Genomic DNA, 16,966 nt, shown 5'->3' on the forward strand with positions numbered 1-16,966 from the left:
ATTTCAGTTCCATCTACAACTATAACATTTTGCATTTCCTATCACTTACTGTCACAGTGACCACTAGAGAGGGGCCAACTTCACATTGGGCCTACAGATAACGATAGCGGTTCTAACACTTCCACATTCTATTCAAAACTAAAAAAAATGTTTTAGATTTACTTCAAGAATAAAACTTTCACTTGAAATAGGCCAGTCAAGAACTGAAATGGGACATATCATAAACTGGAGAGGTGGAAGTTGATATTGTTGCCAGCAAAGATCAATATGGCTGACATTTTGTCATCGGGACAGAATGTGAATGGTGCATTTGGGCTTTAAAGGCTGTTCTGTGTTAGACTGTTATGGCTTGTTGTTCATCAATGATTTTTTGCACTGTTTTTTCTAAATACATTCTAAACTTTTCCTGAAATATTTCCTCAGTTTTTACCAGCTACGTTATTAGAGCTTGTAACTAATATAATGATCATATAATCTTACCTGCAGCTAAACCATGACCTATATGACGTGATGAGCAAACTGGAGAAGCAGCATTCCACCAAAGTATTTGTCATTAAAGGGGTTAAAAGGTATATTTGATTACAATATATTTAATAGTTTGCCAACAAGGTTGGGCTTTTATACTGACAACCAAGTACACACTTGAGTTTGTTCAGTTAAAAAAAAAATTTCCTCATGCACGTAGGAGCCAACTAATGTCATTTATCAAAGCCCATGGCTTTTGTGATATGCTCCTGAAATAAAAAAAATGGTGACAGAGATTTAGGGGTCTATTTATAAAGCAAATATTGTGACTTTCACAAGCATTCTCTGGTGCAATTGATTCTCCACCTGTGAATGCTTGTGAAAGTCACATTCTCTGGTTTATAAATAGAACCCTTAAAGAAGAACTCCCACAGTATATGTTGCTTTTTATCCCATGCTTCTGTGTGCAGTAGAAACTGAGATACAGACGTTGACAGCTCACTCCACTTCATTCCTGACTACGCTCTTGATTGACAGCTCTTATCTCAATGTCCCTGTATTTTCCCAACACAAAACAAGGTTACCTTTCCAGTTCTAGTGCCTGTGCTGATTCCTTTGAGAGCGTGCCCCTTCCCACTACATTCCTATGGCCTCAATTGTGTCCGGAAATTGCAGAGCTATCAATCAAGAGGCCATCTCCTTTTCACAGCATGGTCAGGAATGAAGAGGAGTAAACTGTCAAAGTTTATACACTGTATATACATACACTGTGGCAGTTAGGTGACTGAGCTGTGAAAATAATACAATGTAAGACTTTTTCTTCAAAGTATATCTCAGGCCACATTTTTGGGGGTTTGAAAAGAGTGGTTAGGTGTTAGAATTAGGGATAGAACTGATACCGATACTAGTATCAGTGCCGATACGAGTATTTGGGCGAGTACTCATACTTGGCCAAATGCTCCCGATGCCTATCCCAATACCAGAACTTCCAGTATCAGGAAGCCGGGCGGCGAGTCATTACACACTGCCCGGTTCCCTGATTGGCCGGAAAGCAGGCTCTATGCTCCCTCATCACTAGGGAGCATGAGCTGGCTTCCCGGCCAACCAGGAAGCCGGGGGGCGGGTAATGACTCGCCCCCCGGCTTCCTAATTGGCCGGGAAGCCGGCTCCATGCTCCCTTGTCACTAAGTGACAAGGGAGCATGGAGCCAGCTTCCTGGCCAATCAGGAAGCCGAGAGGCGTATAATGACTCACTGCCCAGCTTCATGATTGGTCAGGAAGCTGGCCAATCAGGACGCCAGAGGCTAGTCATTACCCGCCCTCGGCTTCCTGAATAGCCAGAAAGCCGGCACCATGCTTCCTCGTCAAGTGGTGACGAGGGAGCATGGAGACGACTTCCCGGCTAACCAGAAGCCAGGCGGCGAGTCATTACACGAAGTCCTGCTTACTTATTGGAACTTCCGGTATCAGTATTCGGTATCGTTGAGTACCGAAAAAAAAATATCTGTACTCGTACTCAATACCGAAAAAACGGTAACGGTGCATCCCTAGTTAGAACTGTAGTGTTATTATGCTATCTGTGGTACCACTGGAGAGATTAACCCTCTCCTGTCATGGTGACCATTCTCTCCAAGAAAAGTGAGAAAAAGTGACAACAGATGTGTGTGTTTTTTAGATACTTCACCAATTATTTGTTATTAAGGTGCAATATTCTATCTATGTAATCTGATATTAAGTATTCTACTTTCAATTTTAGTAACAGAAATTCTTTGATGATCTCATCTCCTATAAGTTCTACAAATTACTTTTTCATGGCTTCAGTAGACCCTGGAGTAAGTATTTCCTCAACAGAAAAAGAGAAGAGCAAGAATGGGTCCCAGTCTTCTATGGCAAGTGACGCCCAGGATTCCTCCACAGATGGCAACTCCTGTGCTTCAACTGAGGAGGTGCAAACTGACCCGTCTCAAGAATTCGCTAAAGAAGAATGTGGCAAACAACCCAAAGAATCTCCAAATGAGATTATGGAAAGTACAACAAAGGAAGATTCATTGGAGTCAATAGAACACGTGGATTTAGAAAACACAATTGAAAGCAATTTGACAGAAAATAGTTCAGAAAACATAGCCCAGAATATGAGTGAAAAATCTTCAAAGCAAAGTTTTGAGGTTGAAGATGATAAGAGGTCTGAAACCATAATACAGGGGAACAATGCTATTCCAACAAAAAAGGAAACAACGGACAATGCATTAAGAGAATCAGAACACAGTACTGAGTTGATCACAAGTGCACAAGCATGCACAGAAGCAGGTAATACAACCCAGCTGGACACTGTAGACACAATAGATAGAGAATCTGTGGAAAGGATCGCACGTGATGTGACTCCAGAGAATCCAGAGACAGATAAAAAGGAGCACTCATCAGAAGTTTGTACAGAGAGTACAACCATCCAACAAAAATCCGGCACGGTGATGACAGAAAATGTAGAGAATTCAGCAGAAAAGACTCCCATGGACAATATCCAAGGATGCTCAGAGAACATAACACAGAATGAATCAGAGGATAAAATGAAAGACTGTTCCACAAAAACAGCAGTGGCTGACACTGAAAGCAAAGAATATGATGCACAGGATTCTATTTCTGGAGCACAGAACACCGATAACAAATGTTTATCAGAAGATAAAAGTACGTCTCAAGACATTATATCTGACATTGTGACGGAAAAGAGTAACGCAGGAAGACAGCTGGATGTCTGTGATGTAGAGAACAAAAGTTCTGAGACTGGAAATGTTGGCACATTAGCTGAAAGTTCACAACCTGATTCAGGTATATTTCATGTATTCAATTTATTTTTATTATAGGTAGGCCACTGATATTAATTATGCTTTTTATTGTTCCTGATAAGCATTCACCTCGATAGAATGAAGAGGACAATGACAGACACCTCGACAACACTGTTGCCCATAGTTATTTTTTTAACATGCTGTACAACTCTAAGGGCCAGTTCACAAATACTGTCCCATTCACACCACAACATGGGTGTGATGGGCGGTGTGCCGCGCTGCGGTGAAATGCAAACATGCTGCATTGTATTGCAGTGCACTGGATCCAACTGCAGGTCGGCACATGGCAGCACAGTGTAACACGCTGCTGTGTGCAGATCTGAATGGAGTGTACACATTGTATATTCCACATAAGATTAAAATAAAAACATAAACAGTGACAGCTCCTGAAGTGTGCAATACAACACACTAGCCCATCGGCTAAAATTCAGCCTTTTAGCGGACAGGCTAGTGTGAACGCCCCCTGAGTGTTTGAGTACTGAGCTGAGTGTAAGGTAGTGCTATGTGGGCATTAGAAACATATGTGTGGTACATGTGTGGAGATCTGTGTGTGTGGGGTCTGTCAGTGAAATGATAACAGATGTCCTGATTTATACATACTACTCAGCACTCTGTTCTGTGTGCTGTAAATGGTCACAATTTTTCCATAATCTACTGTTTCAGCAATCAGTACAACAAAAGAGCAAACTGTTTTTATTGATGCCGCAACACCCTTTTTAGTAACAGTATACCATCTATAACATACCATTAAAACAGAGCAAAAGAACATACTAATGTACTAAGTAAGTGTACTTTGGTCAAAGTACTATATTCAGTATTCATCACCCTCCATATACAACTGTTTGCTTATAATAGCCCCCTGACCTCCGCAATAAAATACAAAATATGAACATTACTAACCAAGAAAAATATACCAGAGCATAACATATCATATATACACAAATAATATATGACGCACAGAAAATTAGTCAATAAGAGTCAATCTTCAGTTTGTCCCCAACTTTCTCTAGTTGAAGGTGACGTTGGCATTTTCTGTGCTTCAGTTCACAACACTGAAATGAGGTTTAGATATTTCCCACTCTACTCCCACTGGCTTGCCAAAGAACCTTCCAGACTCACTGACTTGTGTCTGGCATGCCGCAATCTCTCATGTGCCTAGGAATTTTCTGCTTGTACCTCTATAAGATTTTGTAGTAGAGATAACTACAGTATTTGTTGAACTACTAGCGACACAATGTATGCTTGACTTGAGTTTTGCACAGGGTAAAGTCAGAGGCATTGAATCCTGAATGGGTATGGACCATTACTTTTATCTTTTTGTGAGGTCTCCAGAACGTGACACAGTATTCTAAATAGGGTCTAACTAAAGCTCTATATGGTGGATTTAGGACCTCCTACCTCCTTCCGGTGATCACTCCAGAATTCTATTTGTTTTCCCCAATGCCTGGTTACACTTTTGCTAATTTTGCAATCATCTGAAATGAGTAGCCCTAAATGTTTTTCTTCACTAGTTCTGGATGACACTGTACCTCCAAAAGTGTACCCTATAAGATGATTATTTTTTCCTAAGTGCTGTGGCAGTGCATGGCAATGCCACTGCGTTATCTCCATTCCTGTGTCCAGAATCTGAGTGGCCAGCGCATGCTGATGGCACAGGTGTGCACAGCCTTTAAATTAAAGTTGTTGGGAAGGGTTCAAGACTCCACCTGGGAGACAGGAAGGACCCACCCAAGAGACAGAGTGGAGTCCAGTGCAGCAGGGTGCTGTGGATTGGGAAGAACCCCCCAGTGTGCAGGTTAGCACATGACTGAGGCTGTCTGGAGGAACAGACAGTGGCCTGAGGTCTAAGGCCAGAGCAGCGGTGCTGCCAATGCAAAGCCAGGAGGCTGGATGGGCAGGTGCTACCATGAGATGCTAAAGAACCCCTGCGAGGGTAATTGTTCTGTTTTGTGGACTTTCATTTAATAAAAGTGGGCAAGGAAGCCCTTGAATGAAGATTACAGCGAGTGGATGCGTCCTTTATGCGGCTACTATTTGGAGCTAATCCTCACAGTGCGTTATTTTGAATTAAGAAACATTGAACTGGAGTTTTCACTGCTGTGAGCAAGTTTCAGCAATCCTAAATCATGTTTCATGTTTTGTTACAAACACCTTCTGTAATATCAACTCTATTACACACTTTTGTGTCACAAGCAAAAAACACATACCATATTATTGTTATTATTACATAGTATTTATATAGCGCCAACAGTTTGCGCAGCGCTTTACAATGTAAGGAAGACATTACAATTACAATACAATTCAAGACAGGATGGTAAGGAGGGCCCTGCCCCTGAGGGCTTACAATCTGAAACAGGAGGGCGAAATGATACATGAGGAGGTAGCTGTGTGGGGATGAATTGTTTGAGAATGTGATGGTTCAGTGGTTAGGTTGAGGAGGGATAGGCTTCCCTGAAGAGATGAGTCTTCAGGGAACGCCTAAAGACAGTCAGGGTGGGAGATAGACAAACAGGTTGGGGTAAAGAGTTCCAGAGGATGGGAGAGACTCTAGAGAAGTCCTGGAGGAGAGTATGGGAGGAGTTGACTAGGGAGCTGGAAAGCAGGAGTCTGAGATATATCCAGGGGCAGAGTTGTGTATGGCTTTATAAGTGACTGTTAATATTTTGAATTTTATCCTCTGGGCGAGTGGAAGCCAATGCAGGGATTGGCAGAGGGGGGTTGCAGACACTGAGCGGTTGGTCAAGTTGATGAGTCTGGCAGCTGCATTCATGATAGACTGAAGGGGGGATATCCTGTGTAGTGGAAGGCCAATGAGGAGGGAGTTACAATAGTCAAGACGAGAGATAACAAGTGAGTGTATGAGTAGTTTTGCGGTGTCATTGGTGAGGAAGGGGCGTATTTTGGAGATGTTACGAAGGTGAAGGCGGCAGGATTTGGATAGTGATTGGATGTGGGGAAGAAAGGTGAGGTCCGAGTCAAGGATGACACCTAGGACCTTGGCATTGGAGGAGGGGTGGATAGTTGTGTTATCAATCTCAACTGAAATGTTGGGGGAAGGTGCACGGGTAGGAGGAAATATCAAGAGCTCAGTTTTTGAAAGATTGAGTTTTAAGAAATGTTGTGACATCCAGATGGATATGTCAGTTAGTAGATTAGTGACACGAGAGGACACAGGGGGGGAGAGTTGTGGAGTGGAAAGATAAATTTGAGTGTCATCGGCATAGAGATGGTATTGGAAGCCATGTGAGGTTATTAGTTGACCAAGGGAGGAGGTGTAGATAGAGAAGGGGTCCAAGGACAGAGCTTTGGGGGAATACCATACCGACCAAACCTTCAGTTATATTACTTACAAGCAGATTAAACAAAGCAGGGATGTGTTTAAAAAAAATCATAGTTGGGTTATATTTTACCATATTTTTCATAAGGGCTCATTCACAATTTTCACGTTTTCTCGCATCACCTTGCATTGCATCAAGGTAGACTGTCAATGAACCACAACACGGGCAAATTTGGATATGACCCATTTTTCTATAAGGCAGCACACTACCACAGACACATGTGTGTTTCAGTGCACTGCAGTACGGGTGCCGCTACTGTTCTAGTGTTTTGGGGTGTCATTTAAAATGAATGTCAATCTAGTGCATCACAGTGCTGTACGCTCGTTACCAAGCATTGCAGTAACATATGGTAAATGCACATTTTATCTTGTGTTTCTGCAACATGTAAGTGTGAGTGGGACCTAAAAGCAGTAATTGCTAAGACCAAAACAACAAAGGCTGGGGGTGTGGCCCAGAGCAATCAGTCATTCCAAATGTCATGCTTTATTGTAAGTTACAGCCCACATTTATTTTGTTGCTCAAGCTTTTGTCTGACAGATGCAATTAAATACAAATACATACCAACTTTGCGTATACATGCTCTGTATCTGTCTAAATCAATGTTCTATAGTAAAAATCTTTTTTTCTGCAGGTGTAGAAGAACAAATGAAGGCAAATGATGGCTCCAGTACCAGCACTAGAATGTGAAGCACTAGCCAATGTGTGTTAAGCTATGGAACAGCATGTGCTCTATTCAGATATATCTGCAGTGCCATCCAGCAACAAAACTGCGCACAAGGGTAATGATGTTGCAATCATGGATGCAACCCTTCCAGAAAACATAAAATACTGACCCTATACAAAGAAAGGGAATGTATTGTCTTATTTTAATTATTAGATATTTATGTAAAAGAAATCAGCTTGACAAAAAATGATCTTATCATTATCTGTTAATGTCTTAGAAACCCTCTATCTACAATATGTGACTATGTATGTACATGGGGGCAGAGAGCACAGAGTCCCATAGCTCCAAAGTAGAAAGCAAAGATGAAAACTGACCATAATAAGTTTGGATATGCTTCCATAGCATTCATAGACAATGCAAAGATTGCAACAGGCTTAATTAGGGACACAGCAAAGTAGTCCCTGACTTAAAACATTTTGTTCACACATACTTCTCTCTCTCTCGAATGACTAATCTACAAATATTTGAATTCAATACAGAAACATAAAATAAACTACATAAATTAAAACAACAAACATGTAAATATGTGACCTTTTTCTCAAAAATCACTTTACATTCTGTTTCTTTACATTCAGGGCAGTGACAAGTTTGCTTTTTTGTTCCCATTCCCAGCAGCATATACTTACATTTCCTTCACTCCCTCTCCACAATATTCTGCGCTGAGAGCCGAAGGAATCACCCATTATTTACAGGTATGGGGGATTCACTCCATGAGATACAGTGCTGGGCTAATCGGCACTGTCACATGGGGATCCTAAAACCAAATGTGAGCTATGACTCAAGCAACTTATAGCCTTTACATGTATTTTCTTTTATACTCGACAGCTTACACTAAAGTAAACTTGATCCTTTGCCCTGCATAGACAAATTACAGGTTCACTTTATATTAAATATTGTAAACAAATAACTCAAAATATGTACACTCTGAAATTACTGTATTTTCCGAGAAACAGCAACCAATCTTTTAATAAGTTGCAGTGTGGTGCACTCAGTAGTCAAGTTATCTATCTGACTCCCACAGTGCAACATTTATTGTTTGTTTTTGCCTAGGGTACCATTAAAAAGTATTTTCATTTGCCTTATCCCTTGCTTCTCTGGCAGTCAACGCTCTCCTCTTCCCTCCAATGCTCCGTATTGTGGGTGTCCACATTTACAATGCAAGAATGCTGATGACCAGGGCCGGCCTTTGGGGTGTTCGAGCTGTGCGGCCGCACCAGCTGTGTCGGCGCCAGGCGGCCGACACAGCTTGTCCTCGGGATGGCTACAGCTTCTCTCCTCCTCACCGCTGGCCATCCGACATGACAGCGCTCCCTCCTCCGCCCAGCCCCACAAACCATACCCCCGCCCCGCCCGCTTCAGCGCTGTCCTTGGTTGGGGGGAGGGGGCGCAGGAGGGAGCGCTGCCTGCTGTCAGGACGGCCGAGCGGGGAGGAGAAGAGAATCCATAGCTTTCAGGACAGCCAAGCGGGGAAGAGAGAGCAGCCGCTGTCATCCTGTCCGATTGCAGGATGACAGTGCCCGGTGGCGTGGCCTAGCGGAGGATCGGTAAATATCTGTGACATTTACCGATCCTCTGTGTGTGTGGAACAAACACTGGACTGATTGCCTGATCACTCCAATGTTTGTAAATAACTGGGGACACAGTACTATGTGTCCCCAGTTATGAATGAACAGGATGTGATTTACATCACTTCCTGTTCATTCATGAATTTCTCAATGGGGAGAAGCACTCACTACAGAGGCTCCTCCCCATTCAGAACTGGTGATAGTAAATATTTTACTATCATCAGTTTCTGAATGAATGGGAAGCCTCTGTACTGAGTGCTTCCCATTCATTGAGTGCTGACGCTGCTAAAAAAGAAATTGAGGACTTTGTGTCCTCAATTTCTTTTGTATTTTAAAAGGGAAATGTCAGGGGTCTGTTTAGAACCCTAATATTTCCCCGAAGCCCCCCCGACAGTGGAGAAAATAAAAAATAAATGTAAAAAAAACACCCCATTAAAAAATTGTTTTTAAAAAAGTGAAAATTACCCCCCCACACACACACATACACGTATTATTAGACATGCGCAAAGACTAAAAATTAATTTCAGGTGAAATGAACGAAAACTAAAAACATTTAAATTCGTTTCATCAAACAAAACAAATTTTTCTACTATTTTGGATTCAGCCATTGGCGTGTTCTGGAGGCAGGGCGCATGACATCATATAACACCGCACATGTTGGGCGCCGCCATTCTCAAACAAATTATTATGTGCCCAAATACATTTTTCGTATATTCGGCCCCCAGGGGGGCCGTTCCTCACCAGGCTCGCCGGCACGGGCATCGGGCACAGGCTCCTCCTCCTGGCATGGCATCTGGCGCTGGTGTGGCCGGTGCGCGACTCGCGCATGCCGACTCGCGCATGTTATTTGATCTGACTTCCCGGCTACCGACCCTTTCGCTTGACCCTTCGACTACGATTCTTGCTGCCTGCCACGACCCGGAACTGGACTTCACTACTCTATTTGGATTGCCCTTTTGTGCTGTGCTTTTGGACATATTTCGTCCCTGCCAAGGGGTTCAACGACCGGCCTATTATCTCAGCCCTGACATAGTCTAAGTTTTGTTTTCTGTTTTTTATTTTTACTTTTCTATATGCACTTACTTGAAAAAAGAGTTTGTGTGACATCCTGACACTTTATTTTTATAAACTTTATTTTAGTTTGACATTTATTGTTTACCACTTGTTTGCCTTCGGTTGTTTTATTTCATAAGAATACTTATATTGTGCTTACAAGTTTAATAGCTTTGAATAAAAGTTTTATTTTTATCATACTTTTTAATATGTTTCTTTGGGGCTTAACAAAATGGGAGTCTTTACATGGTGCGGATATTGGAGAAATGGGTGTGGCCACTGAGGGGTGTGGTTACTGAGGGTGTGGTCACTGAGGGGTACTGTAGAGCTTTCTTGCACAGGGCGCCTGTAAGTCTAAGGCCCGCCCTGATGATGACATCAAAGTGCAACAGAGTGCTTATGAGAAGCACTTCAAGGGACTGGTCGCAGGTAGAGGTGCAGCCTGCACCTGCAACCCTTGCAGTGTGGGTGGAGCCCCACTACAGGGGTAGTTTTTAACATTTCCCTGGAGTTCTGCTTTAATGTAGAAAAAGCAAGATCTAGACATATTCTGGCAATTTTGTTATATGCTGCGATCAATAAACATCCACTTGATACCTTGACCCAGACAATGTTTTTTTATGCATGATACTGAAAACACACTGTATGCTATGTCTCAAAGCAAGATTTACTACACCTGTTCTCAAGTCCCACCAACAATGCAAGTTTTACAGGTACTATTGTATATATGTGCGCTTACAAAAATAAATATTATTTCACTGCCTGCGCTTTTTTATTTTCTTTATTAACATTCTTTGCATAATAAAATGCCTGACAATTACTTTTAGCACTAAAATCAATATATATTTTCTAAAAGCAGAGACTTTGTAGAATAAAAGGTGCAGTGGCATTTATTTTACTCAAAGCTATATTTTCAGTTAAATATACATTTGAAGGGTTATTCAAGCCTCTCCTTTTTTTGGCATATATCTACTGTTAGCAAGCAGTAAATATATGCAAAAATATTTTTTTTTTATATTTTCAAAAGGGTTAAAACTTACATGTGTTTCCTCCACGCGCTCCTGTCTGAACATCTGAAGATCCTCAGGTGGTCGCAAGGAATCTTGCATGTGCGGTTCAGATCTTCGGCTGGGAGACAAGGAGAGACACAAGGTAAGTCAATGCAGCAGCGTGCACCCGCACAGTCTCTGTGGGGCAGGAAGCGCCAGTTAAGAGAGAGGAGTCAGCACTGGATCAGAGACCGGAAGGGACTCCTGAAAACTACAGAAAAGAAGATGATCGCATCAAGAGGCATAATTTAAGGTGAGTCCTTACATTAGCATTGGGGGGGGGCTTTATTTAGTTAATTTTCTCTGCACATTCCAAAAAACAGAGATATGCTAATCTGGGCTGTGATCTTTATCGCCCCATGTCAGGAATCAGGGGGTGTTACCCCTGCTCGGGGACCACGGGCACGGCGAAGGGCATGGGTTCCCCCTCAGCTTGGTAAAACTCCTGGTGCCTGGGTTGCGGGTGCGCATGCGCAGTACGCAGGCTGCGCGCGCATCCCCGGAAGCGCACACGTAGCGCTCCTGCGCCATTAGGCATCAGGTGTGAGCCTTGCTGGGGGAGGTTCCCAGTACACACCTTCCATCTCTCTCGCCTGTCATTGGTTCCCGGGGAGGGAAGCCTCCTGGTTGCCTCGGTGACCGGGGGGTGGTCTTACCTCCCCTGGCTATAAAAACCTGGCCTGAGCTCTGGCTTATTGCTGAGTTATTCCACCTCATGGTGTGACATACAAAGCTCCCCTCCTATGTGCTTTGCTGCCACTTTCCTGAACCCTCTGCTGACCTCCCGTGTACCGACCTTGGACTGCCTATCGCCTCTGACCCTGCCTCGACCTCGGATTACCCTCGACTACCTCTTTGGATTGACCCTTGTTACCTTGCCTTTGGACCATTCAGGCTGCTTCCTGCCAGCGGGTTCCCTCCGTACTGCTTGCCCGCAGACGCACCTGATATAATAACTCAGCCATTACCATGGAACCCGCAGGAGTGGCTGAGGCCATCACGACCCTCTCCCAACAGCTGGGCCTGAGGAGGGGACAGTCACCCGGCGGGATAAGGTATGCCGCCGGGTCCCCTCCTGATACTCTCGGGCGTTCGGTCCATGACCGAGCGCCCGACTTTTCAGAGGGGGTGACACCAAAATGACTGTGAGTCATTTTGGTGTCACCCCCTCCAATGGTGTCACCCGGGTGCGGGCCGCACCCCCCTTGTGACGCCACTGGCTGCAACACCGATCTTCTGCCTTAATATGTTGGGCCCTCTAATTCTGCCTTGGCCGCTGGGCTCTGTATCTCGCCCCGCTCTAGAGACATAACCCTGAATGGAGTTTATAGGCTGCACTTCCTCAGACTCACCACCATGGAGGTGTCGATGAGCACGATGAACATCTGGATCTCACCCCTGGGGATCCAGCGGAAGCTTCTCCGCTGCCTGACGTCAGAAATTTGGGTGCCGGTTTCCCATGGAGGTCCGAACTGCCAGTGCATCTGGACGAAGGACACACACATCAATACATTGCACAGCACATTGACCAGGAAGAGGAAGGAGCTGCAGCATACATGTAGGAGTAGGCGGCATAGGTGGACACGTTGATCCCCCAGTCAAAGAAGCACCAGGTCCAGGAGTACTGGCAGTAATTTATGAATAATTTATAATATAATTTTTCTTTTTTTCTCTCACCTAACTTGTTTGGGGGCAGCATTTTTTGGTGCCCCCCTCGAAAGTGCCGCCCTAGGCACATGCCTAGTTTGCCTTGCAGTAGATACACCCCTGGGTGGAGCAGGTGTCCGACCCGGAAACGGGTTGGCATGGTGCGGTTTCAGCAGGGACACATGAAATACCGGGTGGATGCCCAGGGAAGTGGGCAGCTGGAGCTTGGCGGCAACCGCGTTGACCATGCCCTCAATGGTAAACAGTCCAAGGTAGCGGGGACCCAGTTTCTTGGTGGGGCAGGACAGTCGGTGGTGCTGCGTGGAGAGCCACACCCTGTCCCCGCTCTTGTACCGCGAAGGCACTGAACGCCGGCGATCAGCCTGCACCTTCTGGCGTTGCTGGGCGACTCGGAGCTGCTGCGTGAGGGTACGCCGCAGCTCCCGGAGGTGTCGGAGCCGCTGGGTTACCTCTGGCACTGGAGCGTCAATAGGTACGTCCGGAAGGGTCAAGGGATGATAGCCGTAGTTGGCGTAGAATGGGGAGAGGCCCGTGGACGAGTGTTGTTGGTTATTGTAGGTGAACTCGGCCGAGGGGAGATGGCTCATCCAATCGTCCTGTAGATAGGAGGTATAGCATCGGAGGTACTGTTCCAGTGCCTGGTTGGTCCTCTCGGTTTGCCTGTTGGTCTGCGGGTGGTACGCGGAGGACAGGCTGCGGGTGATGTGGAGACCCCGACAGAAGTGGGTCCAGAAGCGGGACGTAAACTGGGAGCCCCTGTCTGAGACTATGGTGACTGGGAGTCCGCGTAGCCGGAACACATGCTGCAGAAATAGGCTGGAGGTCCATTGAGCTGTAGGGAGGCCACTGGTTCCACCTTCGCCCAGTACGAAGTCCAGGAGATCGTGGACTCCCGCCGCCGGCGTGGGGTGCTTGAGTATCTCGTTCACTGGAAGGGGTGCGGTCCCAAGGAGTACCCCTTCCTCACCTCATAGTTCTCCTTTAACAATGGTGCTGCAAGGCAACAAGCCAATGCCCTCTTGTGGTCTCTTGTGTCTTTCCATGAAGGCACTGCAAACCTGTTTCACACACAGGAACACACGATACTGACCATTGAACACAATCTCATTAATTTAGCTAGTAATCCTATAGGTGTTGTAAACAATGCACACTTTTTATTTCTGTCATTAGCTGATTGTGAGCTTATGTATATGCAGTGGAATGTTTTTGGTGGGAGAAAAAAAATTCAAAAACTTAAATAAAAATGATATAGCTCTGTACAGATTCTTAGAAGTAGGTTGGCAGTAGCAGCCAGTTTTCCTTTAACCCATTCCCACCCCTCTTATATTAAATTGACTTCCTCTGGGGCAGTTCCCCATGGCAGGAGGATGATAATTAAAGTCTTTTCTTCTTTGTATCTCTATCCTCTGGAGACAAATCTGATCTCTAGAGGTTAACTGCACAGTGTTGTAGGGAGACTGAGAGACTTAATCAGCAACCACTCTAACTGGTTGCCAATCAGATGATCGTTATCTTTTTGACTCTTTCACTACCACCACCGTAACGGTGTTGCACCAACCACAGTCAAGGGATGTAAACAGTCCCTTGGCAGCAAGGTTGTTTTTCTGCCCAACATCCACGTTTAGACCTTGTTACAGTGTTAGTAAAAGCATATTCCTGTGGACACAAGATTAAAACGTTGAATAATAACATGTTTATTATGTTAACGTATATGATAAACATGTCTATTTATATTGTTGATTATGTTATTTACAGCTGTATATCATGGCTCCCATGTGCCACCCCATGTACTGTAAACAGATGCTCGATACAAAAAACCTTGCTGGAGAATGATGGCATGAGCAAACTCCCCACCCTACCCCATCCCCATTCCTAAAGCTTCGGTACTGAAAATACTTAAATAATCATACAGCTATAAAAGACATTGCGGGGGAAAAAAGAAGCATGGTAAGTCTAGAGGTGCCCATACTTTGTACGATTCTTGTACGAGAATCGCAGGAAATCCCGCGATCATACGATAATCGTACAGTGTATGGAAGGCGTGCGACCATTTCAACTGTACGGTCGCACGTCTTCCGTCGAACAAGCAGGCTTGAAAACCTGCCGAGAATCGTACGATTCTTGGCGGGTTAGTGGCCTGCTTGTTCGACAACTGCCGAACGGGCCGGTGTGTGCACGCGCACACTGCCCGTTTGCAGTGATCGGAAGCCCGCCCCTCACTGCGGTCATCGGAAGCTTTCGATGATCGCAAGTACGATCTGCCTGTCCAAGATGGGCAGATCGTACGAGCTTTTAGTGCCTGTTCACACGACGTCCGTTTTGTGTGCTGACCTGATCCGTACGCTCCTGCACTCAAAATGCATCCCAATGTATCCCTATGTGTTTTATGGGCTACAGTTCTCACGTGCGCAGTCCGTTCAGGTTACGACCAGGTCAGGAAACTTGTTTGTACGGTCAGGAAACAGTCAGGAAACTCAAACGTGTCAAAAACACGTCAACAACACACTGCACTGCTGCTAACATACTAACAGCCCCACTCCAGCAAAAAAATATTTTATTTTTTTACTGGAACGCATCAAAAACGCGTCCAAAAAGCGGCCAAAACGCACTGCATCAGTAGCACCGCGTCTGCAGATCCAGACCTGATCAGGACCTGAAACTCATGTGAACAGGCCCTTAATAAGCTTACGACCATCGCAAGACAAAAGTCTTGCGATGGTCGTAAGGTGTATGGGCACCTTAGAACTGCAAAGCGATGTCATAGGGTAGGGGTAACCAGAATTCGGCCCTCCAGCTGTGGTGAAATTACAAATCCAATCATGCATCTGCTTCTGCGAGTCATGTCAGAGTCTTAAGGTGCCCATACACTTTACAACCCTTCGCAAGACTTTTGTCTTGCGAGGGTTGTAAAGTACTTAAAAAAACGTACGATCTGCCCATCTTGGACAGGCAGATCGTACTTGCGATCATCGCAAGCCCGCAACCTTGAGGGGCGGACTTGCGATGACTGCAATGAGGGGCGGGCTTGCAAGTACGGCAAACGGGCAGTTGTCGAACAAGCAGGCCACTAACCCGCCGAGAATCGTACGATTCCCGGCGCGTTTTCCAGCCTGCTTGTTCGATGGAAGACGTGCGACCGTAGAGTAGAAACGGTCGCACGCCTTCCATACACTGTACGATTCTCTTACGATCGCGGGATTTCCAGCGATTCTCGTACGAGAATCGTACAGTGTATGGGCACCTTTACAATGACTCATGGAGGTAGTCTTATATGGTCTTGCAATGACCACAGCTGGAGAGCCGAAGTTTGGCTACCCCTTCCATAGGGGGTCACCCTATATTATGTGAAAGATTTTGTAGAAGCTTTATTTGAGACATGTTTGATGTAAAAAAAAAATTTGTTTGGCTGTTATGGGTAACTTGAAACATCACAATTTTTCCTCCCACTAACTTGCACTGATTTACTGAAGAAGCTCATGTGAGACAGATTTTTATTAGAACAAAATGCCAAAATCTTGTTGACCCCTCCGCAGCTATTGTACCAAACTTGCATCAATAACACATTAAAGGATAACAACGTGGGAACACCTGTAGCTCAATTCCTCATTGGACAATAGGTCTAGATCACTGAAGACAAGCACAGTGCGCACACCTATGGATGTAATGAGTTTTTTTTTAACCTATGTAACTATGTAAATGCCCAGTAACAAGCAAATACTGTACGCTTCAAGCTAATATAAACAGATAATTTCTGACAAGTAGAACCTCTTATTGGATGTAACAGTGATACACCCCTTGACATTTTTTACATTGAGCAAAATCTTGAAGCTGCATACTTAACAGTATTTTGTATAAAATCAATGGGTGGATAGTGTGCACCACTCAAAGTATTATTTAATGCTGGCATGCTTATAAATGTGCTATGAACATTAAAAAATTAAGCCCATCATCCTCTTATTCTGTTTATTTTTCCTCCTCAGTCGCACCTCTTTTTGGTCTGATGTATAGGTCCCCATATACAAATCACTAATATAACTACCGAAGACATTATGCAACTCAAAACCTTTTATCCAGCCTTTAAATAATCTCTATATGTTATTTTGAAAAGTCAGTGTACATGAAAAGTAGTTGTGAAAAAAAAACTTGTCAGTTTGTGTATTAGTTCTTGATGGACTTAATACTTTGTAGTTGTCCTTTTTAATTTCAGAAAGTTGGGAAGTAAGGACATGACTTGCATGGTCTAGGGCTGGCCTAGCTATGGTCA

The 16,966-nt window shown here is 44.5% G+C and overlaps 1 protein-coding gene across 1 annotated transcript in view; it reads left to right on the forward strand.

Annotated features, from left to right (window-relative positions):
• Positions 1 to 7,330, forward strand: part of BIN2 (bridging integrator 2) — a 30,583-nt gene extending 23,253 nt beyond the window's left edge. The window contains exons 9-11 of the mRNA XM_018570953.1: positions 487 to 569; positions 2,222 to 3,288; positions 7,275 to 7,330. Of these exons, the coding sequence (XP_018426455.1) occupies positions 487 to 569; positions 2,222 to 3,288; positions 7,275 to 7,330 (1,206 nt within the window). The remainder of the gene's footprint in view (positions 1 to 486; positions 570 to 2,221; positions 3,289 to 7,274) is intronic.
• Positions 7,331 to 16,966: the final 9,636 nt, after the last annotated feature.

The sequence above is a fragment of the Nanorana parkeri genome, unplaced genomic scaffold (assembly GCF_000935625.1).
Source record: "Nanorana parkeri isolate BGI_ZX_2015 unplaced genomic scaffold, ASM93562v1 scaffold1638, whole genome shotgun sequence".
NCBI classification, from domain to species: Eukaryota; Metazoa; Chordata; class Amphibia; order Anura; family Dicroglossidae; genus Nanorana; species Nanorana parkeri.